Source organism: Xyrauchen texanus, chromosome 29 (assembly GCF_025860055.1).
Source record: "Xyrauchen texanus isolate HMW12.3.18 chromosome 29, RBS_HiC_50CHRs, whole genome shotgun sequence".
Taxonomy (NCBI): domain Eukaryota; kingdom Metazoa; phylum Chordata; class Actinopteri; order Cypriniformes; family Catostomidae; genus Xyrauchen; species Xyrauchen texanus.
Genome location: NC_068304.1, coordinates 34,388,968 through 34,415,540, shown reverse-complemented (window position 1 = coordinate 34,415,540; position 26,573 = coordinate 34,388,968). Strand labels below are relative to the sequence as shown.

The 26,573-nt window shown below is 39.1% G+C and overlaps 1 protein-coding gene across 3 annotated transcripts in view; it reads left to right on the top strand.

Moving 5' to 3' along the window:
• Positions 1-26,573, top strand: part of LOC127623310 (neuroplastin-like) — a 55,604-nt gene that overhangs the window by 15,529 nt on the left and 13,502 nt on the right. For 2 of the 3 annotated variants that reach the window (XM_052097716.1, XM_052097715.1), the window contains exons 2-4: positions 601-948; positions 7,952-8,129; positions 9,270-9,364. In XM_052097716.1, the coding sequence (XP_051953676.1) occupies positions 601-948; positions 7,952-8,129; positions 9,270-9,364 (621 nt within the window). The remainder of the gene's footprint in view (positions 1-600; positions 949-7,951; positions 8,130-9,269; positions 9,365-26,573) is intronic. The other variant, XM_052097717.1, reaches the window with a different exon arrangement.

Here is a 26,573-nt window from a genome sequence, read left to right as displayed (position 1 = left end):
ATACAAAGCTATCATATGACTCCGGAACTCTTTAGTCGTATGGATGCAATTTTATGGTCCTTTTGGGAGTTTGACAGATGTGGTCCCTATATGAACTTAGTAATAAGTAGTAAATTAATAATTTACTTAATTCAGCTTTTGTGTTCCATGGAAATAAACAACAGCATAAGGGTGAGTAAATATTGACAGAATTTCCATTTTTGGGTGAACTATTCCTTTAAGATAATCTCCTCTGATTTGCTTTTGAGCTGATGTTGGCCAGAGCCCATCAAGAGTTGAAGGTCATATTGTAACGTGCTTTCAAATGAAGAGTGTCCAAGGGTCCATTAATCTGTTTCTCACTGATGTATTCACATTTTCCTCTTTTATTCTGTCTTCTACTATATTACAACTTTTCTTTTCCATTTATGATTTGTGGCTTGTTTCTTCTTGATTTGCTGTTTAATCATTATTCCTTTTTGTTTTCCAACTGGCTCCGATTTCTTCTTGCATTTCTTTTCTTTTCCACCCTGTTCTTTTAAACCTTCTTCTACCTTTTCCCTGTTTTCCTTTCCACTACCCCCCCCCCCCCCATCACTCCGAAACCCTCTTCCTCTCCAGCTGGGTTTGTGAAGTCGCCAATGTCAGAGATTAAGCTCACGGGAGATGCCTTTGAGCTGTACTGCGACGTGGTTGGTAATCCAGTGCCAGAGATCCAGTGGTGGTACGCTGATATTAACCGGGCGGACTCCTTCAAGCAGCTGTGGGACGGCGCCCGCAAACGCCGGGTGTCGATCAACACAGCATATGGTGCCAACGGTGTCAGCGTGCTGGCCATATCACACCTCACGCTGGAGGACGCCGGAGTCTACGAGTGCCGAGCCAGCAACGACCCGCGTCGCAACGACCTTCGCCAAAACCCAGCCAGCACCTGGATCCGAACGCAAGCCACCATATCCGTGTTGCAGAGTGAGTGGTCTATGTACTGTAGTAGCTAGATGGTGCAACATGTACTGTAGTATTCTGCCACTACCCAACAGTGTAAAACTTCCACCGTTCAAAACAATTGCTCCTTTCCCACCATTATAGTTATTACAAACTAAAACAAAACAACCCCATTTTATATGTTAGTTTCCAACATGGTCTGATTATCATTCAAAGCGATTCATATGTAAAGTGTAGTACATGTTTTTGCATGTTTGAGTAGACACTGAAACAATATCACTTATATGTATGAACAACTTAAAATAGTTAATTTGTACTTTATGTACAAATTGTTACGAATCCTTTTTTCCTGCACTGAACATTTTTCATTGACCGCTCAAACAAAATGTAGGGCTTCTCATGCAAATTTTATGATATTCGTCTTGCCTTCGGTGGTTTATAAGTGCTAAATGTGCTTCTCATTTGCACAACAATGGAATCTTTTAGACTAACTAGTTATTAGACTATCTAGTGGGTACAGCCAGAATGATATATCTAGTCATATAGATAATAATAATGTGTTAATTGAATTAAGTTTGGTTAGATTCCATGTACATTATACTGTATATATTTTATTAATAGTCATTCAAATTGATTCCAGATACTTTGATGATAAACAATATCTTCTATATCCAATGTTAACATAAAATACAATTAATTGTATTAAATATTAATTAATTGCTATTATGTAATTAACTAAATTCACGCAACCATGTATGCAAGCCACCACCAAAAAAACATGTTTGACCAATTAATGAAAATCCCTGTTTGAGATTCATAGAATATTCATAAGTTGATTTTTCTCTATTTATAATAAATTACTTAAATGATTGCCATCACATTTATTTAATGCAGTTAATACTTCTACCTAAGTTTACAATGGTTTTATTCTGCTCTGTGGTATTTATAAAGATTGGTCAAACCATTGCACACACACACACACACACACACATGTTGGTCTACCTATTATTATGAGGACTTTCCAGAGACATAATGATTTTATACTGTACAAACTTCTATCCCCTAAACCTAACCCTCACTGAAAAACATTCTGCATTTATACATTTTCAATAATACATCGTTTAATATGTTTTTTAAGCTATTTAAATTATGGGGACACTAGAAATAAACTACATTTATAGCATAATACCGTTCTAATTTTCCAGTTTGTAACCTAAAAAATTGTCCTCATAAACCACATAAACACACACACAAACACACACACACACACACCAGTAAATTATTAAAACACGTTAACGTCTCATTGTAAAATTAACAATTTTTCATATATATTTTATACTTGTTTTGAAAATTACATTTAACCATATAAGAGTGCAAATGACTTTACTTGAACTGGTCCCATATGGATTTCATTCCAAATAACTTTGCTATTAAAAAGGCCTTTCTCAGACAAAGCTTCACATTCATTTACTGATAAATGAGAGTCCTGGTACCCTTGCAAAGATTCCAGTGATTTGACTAGTCGTCAAAGGTTTCATAAAGATTTGTATGTCTATTAAGTTACACATATGCAAAGGGTTTAGATGTGGTCAATACATTGATATTGTAAGTTTCAATGTATATCCACTGTACGAACGAATATCTACAAATGATTTGATTTCACCGGTTTTCCTGTGTTTTGATTTTGGACAGTATTGCATTTGTTTTCTGGAATAATACTTTATGTGTTTTCATTATAGCTTTGGTATACATCCAAATGTCACCTTTTCCTTTAGGTAGAATTTGAGGATTCACTGAATTCAATAGTCATTTAGTCCTTTTTCTTTTAATGCCTTGAGCCTGTTGATGTGGTTGACCACAAACCCAGATAAATCCCTGCGTCTCTGTCTGCCTCTCCTCCACCTCCTCCTCACACCTCCACCCTCCCCCCGCATCCTGGCTGTTTCTGTATTTCCTTAGTTTCTTCCGCTTTCTTGTGTCCTCAAATATTTTTATTTGGTTTTTATTCCTATTTCTCATATCGATTTTATTTAGTCCAGGCTCTTTTGTCTGTTGTTGTTCTTACCTAAACGGATAGTTCACCCAGTGACTGAGGCTGTCAGTCACTTACATTCTGCCAAACATCTAATTTTCGATTGAAAATTAGGAGAGAACTTTCCTTTGTGGGTGAACTGTCCTTTTAAGTATTTTTTGTTTTTTGTTGTTGTTGTTGTTGTTGTTTTTTGCCAGTAAATGTTTTATTTACTTCAAAGCCTGATATTATGCGCCCTGTGCCGACCATAAAGCCTAGTAAAGCGCTTTGAAGTCATGCCTTGTTCTATCTGTGCAATTTGTCCTTGGAAAACGGTTGATGAAACAGTAAGAAGACACAAGGAAGAGGTAATTTTAGTTAAACACTCTCAGCAGACAATTTCTTATCTCTATAGCTTATACCTTTCCAAAAATGAACAACATAATGCAACATAACCTTATCCTGGTGTGCCATCTGTTATAAAACTGACCTGTGTTCAGTCCACAGCCAGAGTTTGACCTTGTGCCTTCTTTGCATTTGCTGTTTGCCTGTGATTCAGTAATGACATTATATTCCTCCTACTCTGCTCTATAAACATGAATCAGGGCTTGATTTATTTGTGTGTGGCTCAGCAAACCTCTGACCACAGAAGCAGTAAAGATCAAGGATTACTGTCCATCAAGAGCTGCATCTCTGAGACACTTGCGATAATAAGCTATATATCTTTTTAATGCAACTTCAAGTGTGAAAATATGAGAGAGATTTCAGGAAGAGTTCTTAAGCTCTTTTGAGTGACCTTCCTCAAGGTCCTATAGACATTTGGCACTAAATGATTAGTCTTATTGTTACGAAAGTGCGTAACGAGCTAACACCCTTTGAACTTCATATTCTGTCATTACTGACGTTTAATGTTGTCATATTATATACATGTAATACAACATTTAACATGTATATAACAGGCTATACATGCTGATGTTTTGGGAATAAAATGTATAGTTTGTCAAAACGACAGTGTCCAAATTTATGGTGGTCTTATGTTAGCTTCCTAGCTCCGGTGTGCTCATGCATTGTAGCTGTAGTAGACTGTAGTAAACACTGTTGTAATTACAGTAGCACCCCAAACTGATTTCCATGCTCATGTTGATATTTTTGTCCTCAAAATGAGTGTTATATCATCATTATGTGGTTAAACAAAACTTCTCTTTACAGTTTTCTACCAACTTGCCATAAACAGTCTGACTGGCCGTTAATTGTAGCACTCTTTCTTTTTTGAGCAAGGACTGTACAGAGATTCCAGGACTGATTATTTGAGGAATTGCCAGCGGAGATGCACAAGGATCAAATCCACTGATTGACACTTTCCACTCTTTCCTATTAGCAGGAGTCCTCCAAATGACCATCACATCACAGTATCTCAAGCCATCTTGTAGCTCATTCCAGATATCTGTCAGATATTCTTGCTGCTGTGTGTGTAGGCCGGGTACCTCATGCTCAGACAAACACATTGAGGTGAGAGAAGGCATTCTGATGTTAGCTTAGAGAGAGGGGGAGAGAGAGAGTTGGGATGGGGTGGGGTGGGGTGCTAGTACTGATAGTAACTCTACCCTCGGCTAAAGCAAACTGAGGAGGAGGTGTAGGAAATGCTAATTGGAGTTGCTCATGGCACACAGCTCATTCGATGCCCCTCCCCTGAGTGGGAATGATATCTAGAGCTTTACTGTACAAGCCAATCTCAGGGTGATTATGGCGCTCTCTTATTTTTCCAACTGGGTACTCTGGTTGCTATGTAAGAGCCACCCGATGACAGAGCCTGGAACAGATGAGCTCACAGAGACCTGCTCAACTGAACAGACACCTGATTCAAATAAAGTCTTGAAGTATAAATTTAGATCTGTATGGTATAGGAAATGAGAAATGTGTCTCATGAGAATATTTGGTCAGTTTTATTAATGTTAATGATGATTCTTATTAAATTATCAGTTCTTTTATACAATATGTTTTACTGTATTATAGTAAAAACATTATATATATATATATATATATATATATATATATATATATATATATATATAGTCAAATATGACTTGGAAATGTTCTGATTAGCATTATTACAATGGATGCAGCATAATTCTTTCCAATAAAACCACTCAGACTGAAATTTCACATCTTGGCTTTGCCAGAACATTTCGTTTGACAATTTGAACAAAAACTTTGCAGCTTGTGGTGATACAGGCTTAACTTGATTGAAATGGAAACATAGGCTGATTATGTATGATGTATCTTGGCAGGAAAATAGGTTGCTTATACAATTGACATGGTTTGCTCACCCTATGTATGCAGTGCCCGAATTGATTCCAGTCTATTGGGGGGTCCCCACCCGCTTAGCGGTATTTAGGGGCACAGTTGGTGTTCAGGTTGATACAACTGGTAATGTATCACAACATAGCATGCATGCATTACACATTACTACAGAATTCATTAACAAAAGATTCTTCATACATGACAAAGGACGTATACTCTGATAAACCTTTTTCAAATGATTATTTCTTAAATTAACCTTAAAGGCAGTACCAAACTACATCAGTCCTGAAGTCACTAATAAACTAATAATATACTGATGGCACTTTTTACTTCCGTTTGCCGTTAACAAGTATACACTGTAGGCAGACCTTGTTCTTAACAGATTAGTAGCTAGTTCATCAACATTTAAATCTTTCAAATCAAACTTTAATGACATTCATAACCAGTGGCAGGCTGTGCATTTAAAGTCTAGGCCTTCAGTGTGATTCATGCTATTAAGAAAACACATGAATAAGTGAATAAGAAACACTTATTCACAATGAATAAGACATAAATTATAAATCATAAATTATGTCACAGCTAACTAGTAATTCCAACTGACATTTTAAAAACACGTCCACGCACGAAAACCAGAACTTGAAACAACACTTAATGCTCAAGCAAGCCTAATTTTAACTGCAGCATGAATGTTTTGTGAAATGAACGTCTCCCGAACAGACATTAAAAAATCATATGTATATCATTTTCATATGAATCTAACAAGGAGGTCTATAATACCTGGAAATATTTAATCTAATAATATTTGCAATTTATATGTTGCTTGCAATAAATTTCATTTCGTCAGGGTACAAGGTTATGCTGCGTTCCATTCAAGTTGGATGTGGGATGTTCCTACTTGATATCTCTGACCATAAATGAATTCCATTCCCCGATATTCGGAACTGCAATTCTCCCGTTAGCTTAGCAGGAGTTTGACTCTCATTAGAGACGTCTCCTAGCAACCCAACTGATAAACAATGCTGCAGCGCTAGCATATGTGCTTCAGGTGTACGATTATCAAAAGAGATTATAATGTTTTACACGCCTTTTCCTGCAGGTGCTTGTTAAACGAGCTTTAATATCATGTAATGTGGAAACGAACTCATTTATCGTTATTGCTTAATAAAGTTAATGTTTATCACTTTGTATATCTCGTTGACATGTTTGTGTGACATCATGCCCCTGCATCTCGGCGAAATCGGAGTTGAGAATTTCTGAAGGAGCCTACAAGTTGTAATTCAAGATGATTTCCTTTGCACTTTTCCTAGTAGGAAGTTAAAAATCAGACTTTCCGAGTTTACTCCAGAGGGCAGTATTTACTCCATCCTTTCTGAATGGATCGCAGCACAACTTTTCAAAACTTGATCTGACAATGAATGTTCAAGCAGCATAATTTACATTTAGAAAACTCCTGATGTTGCTATAACAATGCAAAAAGCACTTTACTTGTGAAGTAGTGAAATCAGTCCTCCTTTCTTGATTAATAAATTAAGCAGTCACACAGTCATGCAGAACATCTCAGGTTTGTAAATCCATAAGGATCTCTTTCTCAGTGGCGACAGCGGCAGTGATGACAGTCGACTCGTCAGCAAGATCTCACGCTCTTCGCTTTCAAATTACATCACTTAAAGAATGATTGCGTCACTCAAGGCCAGCTAGAAAGCCTCGACCAGGACATATCCTAAAGATCACACCCACCAAGAACAAATACATCAATCTGATTGGCTGATGAATCTGACAATCTGACTTTAGCTGCTCATTCATTTGCACTGTTGAGGGATTCTGAAGAAATTATGAAGGCCTGAGGGGGTGGAGCTCAGACTCACGTGCTGCTTCAGGCATGTGATTAGTTTTTCTCTATTTGTTTGTTGATTAATTAAGAGTGGAAAGTGATTAAAAATACATAGGCAAAAAGATGATCACGCTCTATGTGTTTGCTCGTGTGCACACGTGAGAGAGCACTATCACCGATGGCCATGAGAATTGCAAAATTATGATTATAATACAGTGATTTTTGGGAACATGAATTGCCAGCGATTTCGCATAATCGTGATAGACATGATACTTAATACATTTTTTGCGGTTTACATTTCAACTGGTCTATGACGCAGAGCCATGCAGCTGCTTGATGGTCTTGTTACAAAGCATCAACAAGGTATGCTGTTTTAAGAGGTTATTACACTTGCATTTGTAAATTAAATAGTATTTGTCATTATTATCTTTACTAAAATACAAATATTTGGGGACCCCCCTCCTCTTAATTCGAGCACTGTATGTATGTAAGATTCTAGTGCCTACTCAAATTCCAGGCAGACAACAAGAACATTACATTTATTGATATGAAGCATTAGTAATCAGTCCTTATTTTAATTTTGTCCCATTTAAGATGTGTTGTACCTTAAGTTAAGGACAGGTATGTGTGTGCTTTATTAGCCTAAAATGAATGTCATTATTTTGTTAATTTCTGACTGTAGACTCAAAATTGTATGAGCAAACATGTTATGCATTATTGCGTATGTGTGTGTGTTTGTGAGTGTGTGTTTAATATGCTGTATATGTCCAGTTGTCTCCATTACCCCAAACAGGTGCACATCAGGAAACTCGGTAAAAGGAAATGATAAATGTCCAACATTTTTTGAAATTATATAATGGTCCAGTACTTTGTCTTCATTTCAGAGCCAAGAATCAATGCTTCCGATCAGGAGATTTTGCAGCCTAAAGCAGCACAGGAAGTGCCCATCACGCTACAGTGTAACCTCACCAATTCGCACAGCACGCACCGGGAAACGTTCTGGATGAAAAACGCACGAGAGATTCCCAAAACACGGACAGAGCACAAAAACACAGTGTACAAGTGAGAGTTCGCATCTACAATTCAGTATAGAATGCTTTTTCTTTTGGGTTCATCAAAGGAAATTCCAGGTTATTTTCAACTTGGGATATAGTTAAAATTAAATTCTGTCATCATGTAATTTTTCTCTTTATATTCCAAACCCTTATAACTTAACTTTTGTCCCTGTAACACAAACCTGCACTAAGAAACTTTACTGTTGATCGTGGTATACATTTTCAAATTGGTTAATTAAAAAATGTATACAGCGATTTAAAGTGTAACACAAGATTATGAGAAAAAGCAGTGCAATAGATCTATTTATGATTGTATTGGCACTGCCATAGTTCATATACCTGTAGACTTCATAATATCAAGCAGTTCTGAGATTAGTATTCTACTAAAACCTTTGTGGGATGTTCTGAGGACAATCAGGATATTCAAGCACAAAATCTCTTTAGTAACTAGTCTCATCCGCGTTAAGCCTCGGCAACTGAAGCCCCCCCCTCCCCTCCCTCCAGACCTTTCAAAAACTCTCCTCAGCCAGCCAAGAGTGATGTGGCGAAGGCAATGTCCTGTCACACTGCATGTCACAGGCAACAGAGAGACAGTTCCACCCGGAACAGACAGCACCGTGCCAGCAGCTCTTGCACTGTTAATGAAGTCCCCCTTCCCTGTTCCCAATGCAGCGCACTGCCATAATATATTTTCACACTGTCTGCCGACGGAAAATTGCATTCTGAAAACATTGTCATAATAGTTTTCCTCTGATTATTAATAGTCTAATACACTTTTATGATTCATTTTAGCTTAGTATCATCATGAAACAGCATTCACAACCCGTTTTATTTCTGTATGTGACAAATATACAGTATTTATGTGAAACAGAATATTCAAGGAGAAAAACAATGATTTTATCCATCGGGACTTGGTGATGGAAGCTGTTTTGGAGGCAGAGCAAGTTATTACATTTTGATGAAAGATTACAAGGATTAACTATTTATTTTGTTTGGAATAAATGCACAATAGAGGAATATGTATTATGAAAGTAAATTAAGAAAGTGATAATATGTTGACCTTGAGAGGTAGGACATTTTCCTTTTGATTCAAGTAATTGACTACTACCTAAGTTTGCAGTGAACTTTTCATTTTGTTTTCTCATAGGATATATAAACCGAGGGCAGATGATTCTGGGGAATACATGTGCGTTTACACCTTTAAGTCGGCTCCAAATGCCAATGCTTCCATTGAGGTCAGAGGTAAGAAATCTTTTCCCAGACAGCACATACCTTCTTTAATAGGTCAAAAACGCAGATTTACATGAAATAGATTTTAATGCTTGTCACTTTTTTGCATTATGTCTGGTTAGGTCAGTGTGTAAAACCTATTAACATACTGTTAGCACCATAGAAATGCTGTTGCTTTCCAGAAGAGACTTAACCCTGTGCTATAATTAGATTTTGTTTGGAGTTGTAATTAGCCTAGTTTTACCTTAAAATAAACTCACTTGAGAGATACAACTCAGGCCAGAGTAATTTACTACTGTAAATACAGACAGTCACGTACAGAAGTCTCACTGTGAGCACAGACAGCGCAATCCTATCTCATTAGATTTGTGTCCACACGGCGGGTGACATAGTGGCACCCGGATAGCTGCTGTCACTCATATATCAGGGCAGCAGTCATCGGCCGTGGACTTCATATCGACTTTAAGATTCAAAATGTGGGATGACTATTATAATTCAGACTGTAAATGAAAAACGACTGAAAAATGGAGGCGAACAGACAATTCTCAGACAAATAATGTTAAGATAACTTATTTTCACGTGTAAATGCACAACAGGTGTTTTGTAGTATTTGGGAGAATATAAAGCTCATATTTCACAGCAAAATTAATATATATATATATATATATATATATATATATATATATATATATATATATATATATATATATATCCTATCGACCCTGTACACAGGATAAGCGGTTGACTGATGGATGGATGGATATATATATATATATATATATATATATATATATATATATATATATATATATACATAATTGTTAAATATTTATATATATATATATATAATATAAAAATATTCAGATAATTAAAATGCATTACATTCTTGTGGTAGAAGAGTTAATCATTGATAAGACAATACAAAAATTGGCTTTAGAATACAATGTATTGTTTACTACAGTATTATTGATCATAACTCAATCATTGGCATACAGTTCACAGCAATCCATTTCACAAGTGAATTTGTAAATCAGTTGGAGATTTATTATGAGGGCTTGGTTAAGAACCCGTCAATTTTAACAAGCATCAGACCTGCTTGTGTAGCGTCTCGGGTGCGTCATATCATAAACAACATTTTTAGGTCACAGTGTCAAGTTAAATATAGTTTAATATTAGAACAAATCTTGAGATCCCTTAGATCGGATTTGCACTCCATCAAGTGTTTTGAACGCAAGAACGTAACGCATGTTTGTGTTGTTGCTGCTGAATGTTGTTGTCTTCACTGTATAAACTGCGCATTGCCATACAGCTGAAATTTCAATTACTGCCCTCTGGAGTAAACAGGTGGTACTACAAGCTTGCATTTCTAATTTCTTCCTTATACGGGGACAGTGCGATTAATCGCGTTCATTTTTTTAACGTGTTTTTTTTTATAAAATGAATCGCACTTAATTAACGTGTGAAATCGACATGCTTAATATATATATACAGGTCCTTCTCAAAAAATTAGCATATTGTGATAAAGTTCATTATTTTCCATAATGTAATGATAAAAATTAAACTTTCATATATTTTAGATTCATTGCACACCAACTGAAATATTTCAGGTCTTTTATTGTTTTAATACTGATGATTTTGGCATACAGCTCATGAAAACCCAAAATTCCTATCTCAAAAAATTAGCATATCATGAAAAGGGTCTCTAAACGAGCTAGTAACCTAATCATCTGAATCAACTAATTAACTCTAAACACCTGCAAAAGATTCCTGAGGCTTTTAAAAACTCCCAGCCTGTTTCATTACTCAAAACCGCAATCATGGGTAAGACTGCCGACCTGACTGCTGTCCAGAAGGCCATCATTGACACCCTCAAGCAAGAGGGTAAGACACAGAAAGAAATTTCTGAACAAATAGGCTGTTCCCAGAGTGCTGTATCAAGGCACCTCAGTGGGAAGTCTGTGGGAAGAAAAAAGTGTGGCAAAAAACGCTGCACAACGAGAAGAGGTGACCGAACCCTGAGGAAGATTGTGGAGAAGGACCGATTCCAGACCTTGGGGACCTGTGGAAGCAGTGGACTGAGTCTGGAGTAGAAACATCCAGAGCCACCGTGCACAGGCGTGTGCAGGAAATGGGCTACAGGTGCCGCATTCCCCAGGTCAAGCCACTTTTGAACCAGAAACAGCGGCAGAAGCGCCTGACCTGGGCTACAGAGAAGCAGCACTGGACTGTTGCTCAGTGGTCCAAAGTACTTTTTTCGGATGAAAGCAAATTTTGCATGTCATTCGGAAATCAAGGTGCCAGAGTCTGGAGGAAGACTGGGGAGAAGGAATGATGGTCTGGGGTGCCATGTCAGCTGCTGGTGTTGGTCCACTGTGTTTTATCAAGGGCAGGGTCAATGCAGCTAGCTATCAGGAGATTTTGGAGCACTTCATGCTTCCATCTGCTGAAAAGCTTTATGGAGATGAAGATTTCATTTTTCAGCACGACCTGGCACCTGCTCACAGTGCCAAAACCACTGGTAAATGGTTTACTGACCATGGTATTACTGTGCTCAATTGGCCTGCCAACTCTCCTGACCTGAACCCCATAGATAATCTGTGGGATATTGTGAAGAGAAAGTTGAGAGACGCAAGACCCAACACTCTGGATGAGCTTAAGGCCGCTATCGAAGCATCCTGGGCCTCCATAACACCTCAGCAGTGCCACAGGCTGATTGCCTCCATGCCACGCCGCATTGAAGCAGTCATTTCTGCAAAAGGATTCCCGACCAAGTATTGAGTGCATAACTGAACATAATTATTTGAAGGTTGACTTTTTTTGTATTAAAAACACTTTTATTGGTCGGATGAAATATGCTAATGTTTTGAGATTTTGGGTTTTCATGAGCTGTATGCCAAAATCATCAGTATTAAAACAATAAAAGACCTGAAATATTTCAGTTGGTGTGCAATGAATCTAAAATATATGAAAGTTTAATTTTTATCATTACATTATGGAAAATAATGAACTTTATCACAATATGCTAATTTTTTGAGAAGGACCTGTATATTTATATATTATTTGCCCTAATTTTTTTTTTTGCTAAAAGAAATGAAGCTTATTTATAGGACCATTCAAAAAAGGTTTTTGTACATTGTGATATTATTTTCAGGAGAATTAAGCACAATTTCCCCCAAAATTCTGTATACTATTTTATTTTCCCTACAGTATGATGAATATCATTTTACTGTATTAGGAATATCATTTTTACTATATTGCTTCAATTTGCTGCTTATTATTAATTTTTAATTAAGACAGGCTTCATTTTCTTTAGGCAAAATACAATTTCTCATTTCTGTGTTTAGATTTTTGGGGTTACTTTGATCCCAATATGTTGTTAACAGGTTCATTTTTATGTCCTGTGGAGATAATTAAAAATAATGTTTAAACCAGCCAGTTTGCTGCATATTAAATACGTCCTAACATGGTGTGTAAGGCTGGGCAAGACTTAGCCTTCCCCTGGTCATGGGCATTATGTTCGTATCTGTGCTTAGGTATTGATCGGAAATTCTTATTGCCACTCCTAGATAATACTGCTCGTAGATGCACCAGTAAACTGATCGGATTTCGGAGGTGGGGAACCTTAATTATGTGAATGCCATTATAACATACATTCAATTAAAAATATGTCTATATTTATAGGCTGGTATGGCATTACATAGGATATATTTTTTCTCTCAGATGAATCTCTTTGACTGGTATTTTGTTATATAATATGTTTATCAATGTCAATCTGATTTTGTTCATTAAATTACAAAAATAAATGTTTAATAATGACATCAGATGTATTTTATGCATTTTATAATAATCAGCTGGGACAAGTTTATCTTCTTGTACGAAGTAAGGCATCATCTTGCCTATGAACATGCTAAACTATTCAATTATTTTACTATTTAAAAATAAATTCTTAAGAGGTGTACAGCTTTGAAATTGCTACTGCATATTGATCTCAGAAATGGGTGAGCAGTTGATTCCATACATTATTTTGTGATTTCTACGAATTAGAGGTCAGACCACAAAACAGTAGAGAAGCAGAACGCTCGTCTGTATGCGGGGGTGAGCGGTCACACGCTGCTCTTGAATAGCTGCCTCTACTCGCATGTGGAACTGACTAGAGAGAAGCATAATGAACTTAAAAGGTGTCTGAGCAAGTATACTCATGATTTAGGGCCAGAATGTGTGAAATAACAAACATAAACCGTGTCGGAACATAAAAGAAATAGAATAGATTGACAAACAAGCAAAGGTGCCGGACTGTTGCAGCCCAATATAAGCCTAGACTGAATATGGATCCAGATGGCAATAACTGTATTTAAATGTTTTATTATTATTATATTATTATCATAAGCCTATAACCGTATTATTATTATTTTAAGGGGGGTGGGGGGGTGGTAGCCTTATCCTGCAGTTCGTTCACCCTCTCCCTATGAGTCCTAATCTACACTACAACAGTGCATGCGTCCTTCACAGTCACAGCCATAAACCCCTGAGACCCGACACAGTCTTAGCTTGCCTGTGTGTTCCTCACAGTTAAGCCAATTTGTTGTGACACTGCCGTCAAACACACTGAGCATGCCCGGACCCTTATGTCAAGGCTCTCTTTAAGCGTTGCCTGGTTATGTAACGTGATGATGTCGCTGTCCGCTTTGGCCGGGCTCTTCTGCCCACATTCTGTCAGATGACAGCACACAGCTCATGTGCCACAATCTCTGCTCTGCTTGAATCATAAGATAAAGAACCATGCACCTACCCCCCACAGTTGACTTAGTGTCTTTGTCCTATTTGTATGCCTTTATTTGCTGGAACCAGATGACGTCTTAAGAGCTTTTTCTTTTCAAAACATGCTGCATTTGTGCTGCTATACCGTTTATTGATTAATATTGTATTACGTCTAGTCACTGTACAAAGAAAGAAAGGGTGAATCTCAAGAAGTCATATCTAGGTCACATTTTCCCCCCAAATCTGATATTTAAATGTATTTTTTTATTTTTTGTAATTCTTCTTAATCTCAATGATGAATATCAATATGTTTCTCATTGCTGTAATGCAATAATATTTATTACAGTACAAAAGTCCTAAACTACAGTACAATAATGTATTTTTTATTTAAATCAGCATAAAGGCAGCATGTCCTGTGGAAGTTGTTAAGGTGGAAAGTGCACTATTCTGCAGCCTGTTAATCCCCCAATCGGTTGTGTATTTGGCACGCTCCCCTCTCTCTCTCTCTCTCTCTCTCTCTCTCTCTCTCTTTCAGAGTCAGCAAAGCTTTATTGGCATGTTTGTCACCATATAAAATATTGCCAAAGCGTATACAGTACTTAAAGTATTAAAAGAGACAATACAGAAAATAAATGGGGTGAAGTAAAAAAAGATACATGAAATGATGAGGAAAAGAGAGACACTTTATCACTCAGTCTCTCTCTATCTCTTGTTACACCACTCTGAGGCAACAGATGGAGGCTTGCGTGGTGGGTTGGGGGTGGGATTAAGACTCTGGATTCACTCCCAGTGTTTCTAATGGCAGGACTTTATTGTCCACTATCATAATCTGCCCTGAGCATTCATGTTTCAACATTTACACTCACAATTTTAAGTCTTTAAAATGCTTTTTTGAATATAATTTGATTCATGTGCCCGGTAAACAGATCATTCTGCTCTGGTTGTGTAATCTAATTAAATCACCTCCTTTAAATCATGTCAGGTGAAATAATAATCGGACTGCACCTTTACGTATGTTTATATTTAGTAACGCACTAATAAGGAAGGATGTTGATGTGCCATCTGTTATGTGAGTCATTTTAGTGCATATTTTTTCCCTGTATTACCTCTGCATGCTCTGCATGATTTCCTGTATCAATACTATATATTCCACCTGTTTCTGATTTCCTTTGGTTTTCAGTTACACAGGCTCTTTCCTTTCAGGGCAAATGAGATGCCCCACAAATAGAAGCGTAGAATAGCTCTCAGCGTCCTGACACTGTTACCGATCTTCCCCAGCACCAATCATACACTTCCGCTGCCGATCAGTATTTGAAAGCAGGCCCGGAGGATAGTGTGTAGAGAGAACGTCTCAGAGATGCGCTGTGACTGAGGATAATGCAGAGCTAAGCTCCAGCTTGCCGTGACACACACACACACATGTTGGTGCGGCTATCCTTATGAGGACTCTCCATAGACATAATGATTTTTATACTGTATGAAATATAGATTCTATCCCGTAAACCTAACCCTCACAACAAACTTTCTGCATTTTTACATTTTCATGCTTTCTAAGCTATTTGAATTATGGGGCACTAGAAATGTCCTCATAAACCACATTTATAGCATAATACCCTTGTAATTACCTATTTGCAACCTTAAAAAATTTCCTAGTAAACCACCCAAACCCACCCACCCACACACAAACACGTACACATACACCATCCTCAGAAGGCACGTGCACGCCATAATTAGAGCTTGTGATGTCATCCACGTTCCAATCCACGGTCTCTTCATCCTGCACATTCACCATCTTTCTCTAGTCTAGTGCTAAAATGAAGGTAACACTTTACAATAAGGTTGTATTAGTTAACATCAGTTGAAATATTAGGTGTCATGATCTAACCAATAAACAATACATTTTTAAGCATTTAATGATCTTGGTTCATGTTACTATTGTTCATTTATAATTCACATTCATTCATAATGCATTAACTGATGTTAACGTACACAACTTTTGCTTAAAATTTATAAGTATGTTGAATTAGTATGTAGAAATGTACATACAGTTAATACACACCTATTGTGTTTACTGATGTTTACATGTACAACAGTATTAAAAATGTTGCCAATATCATTTTCTTAATCAGGATTCTTGTCTGGTCCCACCTTATATTAGGTGTCTTTATCTACTATGTAATATTAAAATACATACAAAACAATGTATTTATTAGTGGTGCTTGCAAAGCATCACTATTGTAATCTCACATACTTATTAGTGGTGCTTGCAAAGCATCACTATTGTAATCTCACATACTTATTATTATACTTTTTATTAGTGGTGCTTGAAAAGCATCACTATTGTAATCTCACATACTTATTATTATACTTTTTATTTTTATTTTTATTTTTATTTTTATATCTCTTAACAAAACTTGACACCTAACTCGTCCCGCACCGTTTAGCGTAGACCCACGAATGAGGTGTCAAATCGAACGACCTATTGAGGACACATGTGCTATGACTTTTATAAGCGATCGGAGTACGGTATTTGCCCCAGGGGCAAAAAAGCGGCGAAAAATCCCATAGACTTAACATTGAGACAAACTTTGGCGTCACAGCTCCAAGCGAGGATTTCGTAGAAACGTGTGATTTGCCACATTTGAAGAGGCTGGCAGGCTCTGTAAGAGCATACCTCAATATGGGGTAAAAGTTGCACCCCTGGGGGCAGGAGCTGCCCAAAAATGCCCCAATTGACTTATAATGGTGTAGGGCGGCCCATGAAATGAAAAGGCATAGGGATTTGTATTGAACATAGCTCTGGATCACAGTGTCATAGAGACGAGGGGGTGGGCTCATTTTACTCAGACAACCAATCAGTCTCTCTGGATCATTGTGAAGCTATCAAGCCACGCCCTAGCAACCATTAAGAGCACCTTAGCAACAAGTCCCATACACTTCTATTGAAAAAGATCAAAGGGATATCTCCGGATAGAAGTGTCATAGAAACACAAGGGTGGTCTCGTTTGACTCGGGACAGCAAACAGCCAATCATGCATCACTTCAACACTTCCTAGCCCCTCCCTAGCAACCATTGTCGAGCACCTTAACAACCAAAATCCATAGAGGGATATCTTCCATTCTGAATGTCACAGAGGCATGGGAGTTGGTTTATATCATTCATACTGACAAGCAGCCTTTGGAGATTCATGATTGGCAGCTGCCAAGCCACTCCTAGCAACTACACAGAGTACCCTAGCAACCGTTTAGCAGTAACTATATCTCTGCATCAGAAAAGCGTAGAGACTTCGGGTTGACTTATTTCAATCAGGATGGCAAGGAGACTTCATTAGTATCACTATGGTAACTGCCTAGCAACCAGATGGGGTTACCCTAGCAACCGAGTAACAAATCACATATCTCTGCATCAGAAAAACATAGAGACTTCGGGTTGACTTATTCCAATCAGGATGGCAAGGACACTTGATTAGTATCACTATGGTAACTGCCTAGCAACCAGATGGGGTTACCCTAGCAACCGAGTAACAAATCACATATCTCTGCATCAGAAAAGCGTAGAGACTTCGGGTTGACTTATTTCAATCACGATGGCAAGAACACTTCATTAGTATCACTATGATAACTGCCTAGCAACCAGATGGGGTTACCCTAGCAACCGAGTAACAAATCACATATCTCTGCATCAGAAAAACATAGAGACTTCGGGTTGACTTATTTCAATCAGGATGGCAAGGAGACTTGATTAGTATCACTATGGTAACTGCCTAGCAACCAGATGGGGTTACCCTAGCAACCGAGTAACAAATCACATATCTCTGCATCAGAAAAACATAGAGACTTCGGGTTGACTTATTTCAATCAGGATGGCAAGGACACTTCATTAGTATCACTATGCTAACTGCCTAGCAACCAGATGGGGTTACCCTAGCAACCGAGTAACAAATCACATATCTCTGCACCAGAAAACACTACAGACTTCGGGTTGACTTATTTCACTCAGGATGGAAAGGAGCCATGTATTGTATTACCTTGGTAACTGCATAGCAACCACATGGGCTTCCCCTAGCAACCGAGTAACAAATCACATATTTCTGCACCAGAAAATCGTACAGACTTCTGGGTTGGTTTATTTATGACCATAATTTTTGTTCTTTTCCAGTTACAACATGCTGTTTGACGAGTTTTGCCACGGCAAGCACCACTCACATTTTCTTCAGGAAATGTACCTATCTAGTTTTTATTTTTATTAGTGGTGCTTGCAAAGCATCACTATTGTAATCTCACATACTTATTTTTATTTTTATACTTTTTATTATTCTATCTCCGTACAAAACTCGGCACCTAACTTCGTCCCGCACCGTTTGGCGTAGACCCACGAATGAGGTGTCAAATCGAGCGACCTATTGAGGACACGTGTGCTATGACTTTTATAAGCGATCGGAGTGCGGTAATTGCCCCAGGGGCAAAAAGCGGCGAAAAATCCCATAGACTTAACATTGCGACAAACTTTGGCGTCACAGCTCGGCGAGGATTTAGCAGAAGCGTGTGATTTGCCACATTTGAAGAGGCTGGCAGGCTCTGTAAGAGCATACCTCAAAATGGGGTAAAAGTTGCACCCTGGGGGCAGGAGCTGCCCAAAAATGCCCCAATTGACTTACAATGGTGTAGGGCGGCCCATGAAATGAAATGGCATTGGGATTTGTATTCAACATAGCTCTGGATCACAGTGTCATAGAGACAATGGGGCGGGCTCATTTTACTCAGACGACCAATCAGTATCTCAGGATCATTTTGAATCTATCAAGCCACGCCCTAGCAACAATTTAGAGCACCTTAGCAACAAGTCCCATACACTTCTAATGAAAGACATCAAAGGGATATCTCCGGATAGAAGTTTCATAGAAACACAAGGGTGGTCTCGTTTCACTCGGGGCAGCAAACAGCCAATCATGAATCACCTCAACACTTCCTAGCCCCTCCCTAGCAACCATTGTCGAGCACCTTAGCAACCAAAATCCATAGAGGATATCTTCCATTCTGAATGTCACAGAGGCATGGGAGTTGGTTTATATCATTCATACTGACAAGCAGCCGTTGGAGATTAATGATTGGCAGCTGCCAAGCCACTCCTAGCAACTAAACAGAGTACCCTAGCAACCCTTTAGCAGTAACTATATCTCTGCACCAGAAAATCAGAGAAACTTCTGGGTTGATTTATTTCAATCAGGATGGCAAGGACACTTCATTAGTATCACTAAGGTAACTGCCTAGCAACCAGATGGGGTTACCCTAGCAACCGAGTAACAAATCACATATCTCTGCATCAGAAAAGCGTAGAGACTTCGGGTTGACTTATTTCAATCAGGATGGCAAGGACACTTGATTACTATCACTATGATTACTGCCTAGCAACCAGATGGGGTTACCCTAGCAACCGAGTAACAAATCACATATCTCTGCACCAGAAAATAGTACTGACTTCGGGTTGATTTATTTCACTCAGGATGGCAAGGACACTTCATTACTATCACTATGGTAACTGCCTAGCAACCAGATGGGGTTACCCTAGCAACCGAGTAACAAATCACATATCTCTGCATCAGAAAAGCGTAGAGACTTCCGGGTTGACTTATTTCAATCAGGATGGCAAGGACACTTGATTACTATCACTATGATTACTGCCTAGCAACCACATGGGGTTACCCTAGCAACCGAGTAACAAATCACATATCTCTGCACCAGAAAATAGTACTGACTTCGGGTTGATTTATTTCACTCAGGATGGCAAGGACACTTGATTACTATCACTATGGTAACTGCCTAGCAACCAGATGGGGTTACCCTAGCAACCGAGAAACACATCACATATCTCGGCACCAGAAAGAGTACAGACTTCCAGGTTGATTTATTTCAACCAGGATGGCAAGGACACTTCATTAGTATCAATATGGTAACTGCCTAGCAACCACATGGGGTTACCCTAGCAACCGAGTAACAAATCACATATCTCTGCATCAGAAAAGCGTAGATACTTCTGGGTTGACTTATTTCAATCAGGATGGCAAGGACACTTCATTACTATCACTATGGTAACTGCCTAGCAACCAGATGGGGTTACCCTAGCAACCAAATAACAAATCACATATCTCTGCATCAGAAAAGCGTAGAGACTTCGGGTTGACTTATTTCAATCAGGATGGCAAGGACACTTGATTACTATCACTATGATTACTGCCTAGCAACCAGATGGGGTTACCCTAGCAACCGAGTAACAAATCACATATCTCTGCACCAGAAAATAGTACTGACTTCGGGTTGATTTATTTCACTCAGGATGGCAAGGACACTTCATTACTATCACTATGGTAACTGCCTAGCAACCAGATGGGGTTACCCTAGCAACCGAGTAACAAATCACATATCTCTGCATCAGAAAAGCGTAGAGACTTCCGGGTTGACTTATTTCAATCAGGATGGCAAGGACACTTGATTACTATCACTATGGTAACTGCCTAGCAACCAGATGGGGTTACCCTAGCAACCGAGTAACAAATCACATATCTCTGCACCAGAAAATAGTACTGACTTCGGGTTGATTTATTTCACTCAGGATGGCAAGGACACTTGATTACTATCACTATGGTAACTGCCTAGCAACCAGATGGGGTTACCCTAGCAACCGAGAAACAAATCACATATCTCGGCACCAGAAAAGAGTACAGACTTCGGGTTGATTTATTTCAACCAGGATGGCAAGGACACTTCATTAGTATCAATATGGTAACTGCCTAGCAACCAGATGGGGTTACCCTAGCAACCAATTAACAAATCACATATCTCTGCATCAGAAAAGCGTAGAGACTTCTGGGTTGGTTTATTTCACTCAGGATGGCAAGGACACTTCATAAGTATCACTATGGTAACTTCCTAGCAACAAGGAGGGGTTACCCTAGCAACCAAATAACAAATCACATATCTCTGGATCAGAACATCGTAGAGACTTCCTGGTTGACTGATTTTACTCTGGATAGCAAGGAGACTTGATAAGTATCACTATGGTAACTGCCTAGCAACCACATGGGGTTACCCTAGCAACCGAGTAACAAATCACATATCTCTGCACCAGAAAATAGTACAGACTTCGGGTTGACTTATTTCAATAAGGATGGCAAGGAGACTTCATTACTATCACTATGGTAACTGCCTAGCAACCAGATGGGTTTACCCTAGCAACCGAGTAACAAATCACATATCTCTGCATCAGAAAAGCGTAGAGACTTCTGGGTTGATTTATTTATGACCATAATTTTTGTTCTTTTCAAGCATGCTATTTCACGAGTTTTGCCACGGCAAGCACCACTCACATTTTCTTCAGGAAATGTACCTATCTAGTTATTTTATTTTTATATCTCTTAACAAAACTTCGACACCTAACTCGTCCCGCACCGTTTGGCGTAGACCCACGAATGAGGTGTCAAATCGAGCGGCCTATTGAGGACACGTGTGCTATGACTTTTATAAGCGTATCGAGTGCGGTATTTGCCCCAGGGGCAAAAAGCGGCGAAAAATCCCATAGACTTAACATTGAGACAAACTTTGGCGTCCACAGCTCCAAGCGAGGATTTCAGTAGAAGCGTGTGATTTGCCACATTTGAAGAGGCTGGCAGGCTCTGTAAGAGCATACCTCAATATGGGGTAAAAGTTGCACCCCTGGGGGCAGGAGCTGCCCAAAAATGCCCCAATTGACTTATAATGGTGTAGGACGGCCCATGAAATGAAAAGGCATAGGGATTTGTATTGAACATAGCTCTGGATCACAGTGTCATAGAGACGAGGGGGTGGGCTCATTTTACTCAGACAACCAATCAGTCTCTCTGGATCATTGTGAAGCTATCAAGCCACGCCCTAGCAACCATTAAGAGCACCTTAGCAACAAGTCCCATAGACTTCTATTGAAAAAGATCAAAGGGATATCTCCGGATAGAAGTGTCATAGAAACACAAGGGTGGTCTCGTTTGACTCGGGACAGCAAACAGCCAATCATGCATCACTTCAACACTTCCTAGCCCCTCCCTAGCAACCATTGTCGAGCACCTTAACAACCTAAAATCCATAGAGGGATATCTTCCATTCTGAATGTCACAGAGGCATGGGAGTTGGTTTATATCATTCATACTGACAAGCAGCCTTTGGAGATTCATGATTGGCAGCTGCCAAGCCACTCCCTAGCAACTACACAGAGTACCCTAGCAACCGTTTAGCAGTAACTATATCTCTGCACCAGAACATCAGAGAGACTTCTGGGTTGATTTATTTCACTCAGGATGGCAAGGACACTTCATTACTATCACTATGGTAACTGCCTAGCAACCAGATGGGGTTACCCTAGCAACCGAGAAACAAATCACATATCTCGGCACCAGAAAAGACTACAGACTTCGGGTTGATTTATTTCAACCAGGATGGCAAGGACACTTCATTAGTATCAATATGGTAACTGCCTAGCAACCAGATGGGGTTACCCTAGCAACCGAGTAACAAATCACATATCTCTGCATCAGAAAACGTACAGACTTCTGGGTTGACTTATTTCAATCAGGATGGCAAGGACACTTCATTACTATCACTATGGTAACTGCCTAGCAACCACATGGGGTTACCCTAGCAACCGAGTAACAAATCACATATCTCTGCACCAGAAAATAGTACTGACTTCGGGTTGATTTATTTCACTCAGGATCGCAAGGACACTTCATTACTATCACTATGGTAACTGCCTAGCAACCAGATGGGGTTACCCTAGCAACCGAGTAACAAATCACATATCTCGGCACCAGAAAAGAGTACAGACTTCGGGTTGATTTATTTCACTCAGGATCGCAAGGACACTTGATTACTATCACTATGGTAACTGCCTAGCAACCAGATGGGGTTACCCTAGCAACCGAGAAACAAATCACATATCTCGGCACCAGAAAAGAGTACAGACTTCCGGGTTGATTTATTTCAACCAGGATGGCAAGGACACTTCATTAGTATCAATATGGTAACTGCCTAGCAACCAGATGGGGTTACCCTAGCAACCAAGTAACAAATCACATATCTCTGCACCAGAAAACACTACAGACTTCGGGTTGACTTATTTCACTCAGGATGGAAAGGAGCCATGTATTGTATTACCTTGGTAACTGCATAGCAACCACATGGGCTTACCCTAGCAACCGAGTAACAAATCACATATTTCTGCACCAGAAAATCGTACAGACTTCTGGGCTGATATATTTATGACCATAATTTTTTTTCTTTTCAAGTTACAACATGCTGTTTGACGAGTTTTGCCACGGCAAGCACCACTCACATTTTCTTCAGGAAATGTACCTATCTAGTTATTTTTATTTTTATTTTTATTTTTATTTTTATATCTCTTAACAAAACTTCGGCACCTAACTCGTCCCGCACCGTTTGGCGTACACCCACGAATGAGGTGTCAAATCGAACGACCTATTGAGGACACGTGTGCTATGACTTTTATAAGCGATCGGAGTGCGGTATTTGCCCCAGGGGCAAAAAGCGGCCGAAAAATCACATTGACTTAACATTGAGACAAACTTTGGCGTCACAGCTCCGAGCGAGGATTTCGTGGAAACGTGTGATTTGACACATTTGAAGAGGCTGGCAGGCTCTGTAAGAGCATACCTCAATATGGGGTAAAAGTTGCACCCCGGGGGCAGGAGCTGCCCAAAGTTGCCCCCATTGACTTACAATGGTGTAGGACGGCCCATGAAATAGGGATTTTTATTAAACATAGCTCAGGATCACAGTGTCATAGAGACAAGGGGCCTGCCTCATTTTACTAAGACGACCAATCAGTCTCTCAGGATCATTGCAAAGCTATCAAGCCACGCCCTAGCAACCATTTAGAGGACCTTAGCAACAAGTCCCATAGACTTCTAATGAAAGAGATCAAAGGGATATCTCCGGCTAGAAGTGTCATACCAACACAAGGGTGGTCTCGTTTGACTCGGGGCAGCAAACAGCCAATCATGAATCACCTCAACACTTCCTAGCCCCTCCCTAGCAACTATTGTCGAGCACCTTAGCAACCAAAATCCATAGAGGGATATCTTCCATTCTGAATGTCACAGAGGCATGGGAGTTGATTTATGTCATTCATACTGACAAGCAGCCTTTGGAATTTCATGATTGGCAGCTGCCAAGCCACTCCCTAGCAACTACACATAGTACCCTAGCAACCGAGTAACAAATCACATATCTCTACACCAGAAAATAGTACAGACTTCTGGGTTGATTTATTTCACTCAGGATGGCAAGGAAACCTGATTACTATCACTATGGAAACTGCCTAGCAACCAGATGGGGTTACCCTAGCAACCGAGTAACAAATCACATATCTCTGCACCAGAAAATAGTAGAGACTTCGGGTTGACTTATTTCAATAAGGATGGCAAGGAGACTTCATTACTATCACTATGGTAACTGCCTAGCAACCAGATGGGTTTACCCTAGCAACCGAGTAACAAATCACATATCTCTGCATCAGAAAAACGTAGAGACTTCTGGGTTCATTTATTTATGACCATAATTTTTGTTCTTTTCAAGCATGCTATTTCACGAGTTTTGCCACGGCAAGCACCACTCACATTTTCTTCAGGAAATGTACCTATCTAGTTGTGTAACTATAATGCTCTGCAAAATATTCTCAAGATTCACTTTTACTGCCACTGAGGTTGAGGGATGGCCCAGGTAGGTTTAGGAATTGGATAAGAGTTAAGGGTTGGGTAAGGGTTAGGTTTAGTCTCAAGTAAATGTTATTTTAAGGATGTTTAGATACGTATATTTACTTACTGGTTATTTTTACAAAACAAAATACTGAATAAGAGCATTTTTGTTCGTATTCATACTGTGTTAATAGCATGAACGGAATTACGGCAATTTTGGTGATTAGCTACAGAAGGTGCTGCGTGTGGAAATCCGTGGGGGTGGCGTGGTGTCATATCTAGAATTTCCTTCTTCCAGAAAATATTTATCTGCAGGGGCTTTCTGACATTGAGCCGTGACAGCTCTGTATTATCCAGTGAAGGGGAAAGATGGGGACTCAGCACATCAGAGAGCGGGGAAGCCTGAATGATAACACTTTCAGGGTTTGATTTTAATTAAGTCTTCGCCATCTTGTTTTTGTCAATCTTTTCCGCTGTTGTGATAACACAATCATACAAGCACAGTTCCAATTTTCAAAAATGGTTTTAAATCCTAGATGTTTTTTTTTTTCTTTTGCGAAGGAGCCGGTAAAGCCTTAACTAAGGGTCTTAAAAGATGAAGATTAGCCTTAGAACAAGACCTGTTGTTAGTAATTAATCAGCAGGTATTTGGCCATTTTGAGATTGTAACTTTCGATTACTGTACGTGATTGGCCAACTAACAGAAGTGGTCATTCCACCTGTCAGTTTCTGAATCTACTTACGGCTTTGTCAACAGAGAGCACACATCTTATTAGCTTTCATTAAAATCTGTATCGGCCATTAAAATAAACCAATTTGGTCGTCCTCTATTTTTTTGTCTGGTGGATTCTTCTTTGCGCAGTGCACATACTACTTCAGGGTACTCTTCTAAGGCTCAGGGTTGGTAATGGGAAGGTTGCTAATAGACTTTGTTATACTATAATTTTGTATAACCACAGTATAATTTGTTAGATTTATGTTTAAAACTAAAACCTAAATAGGCAATAGGTTAATAAATATCCTATGTCTAGAAGTTTTAATGCAATTTTGCCTCTCAAGTGAATATTCTTTTAAGGATGTTTTGATATTTTTACTGGACAACAAATCAAAAACACTGGTTAAGATCATTAGTTTTTACCAACCTGGTCTCATAGAATGAATGTTACTCTATAAACTGTATGTGACAGATCCTGCTCGACCCGCTCAGAGCGGGATTCGAACCGGCGCTAATGAGAAGGCTTAAGGCTTCAGCCTCTAAATTTAGTCACTAGTGCACCTCTTGAGGCCTGGGGAGTGAGGTTTACATATCCCGCACAGCTATCATGTACCAGCTGGCTCCCGTTACATGTTTTTGCAAACTGAATTGATTGTGCCAGTTTCTACGTTTCGCTGCAGTTTCATGGTTAAATGAACACTAGAAGTGCTACAACAACTGTGGTTTAATAATGATCACTCAAATAACGTGTACAATTGCTGATTTTTATTTTATAAAAACGTATTTTTCGCTCTATTACTCACGCCCTGCTATGTTATGATATCAAAACATTTGTATTACAGACCCATCTACATATACACACTCATTTCATTATCAATAGCTTTCTTGGTAGCTCACCTTATAGCACCTTACCGTTGGACTTTTAGCTCAACCACCACGGTTCGAGTCCAGCCAAAGACGCACAAATGTGAAAGTGGCATAGAAGCTACACAAAAGGACATAGTTGCTT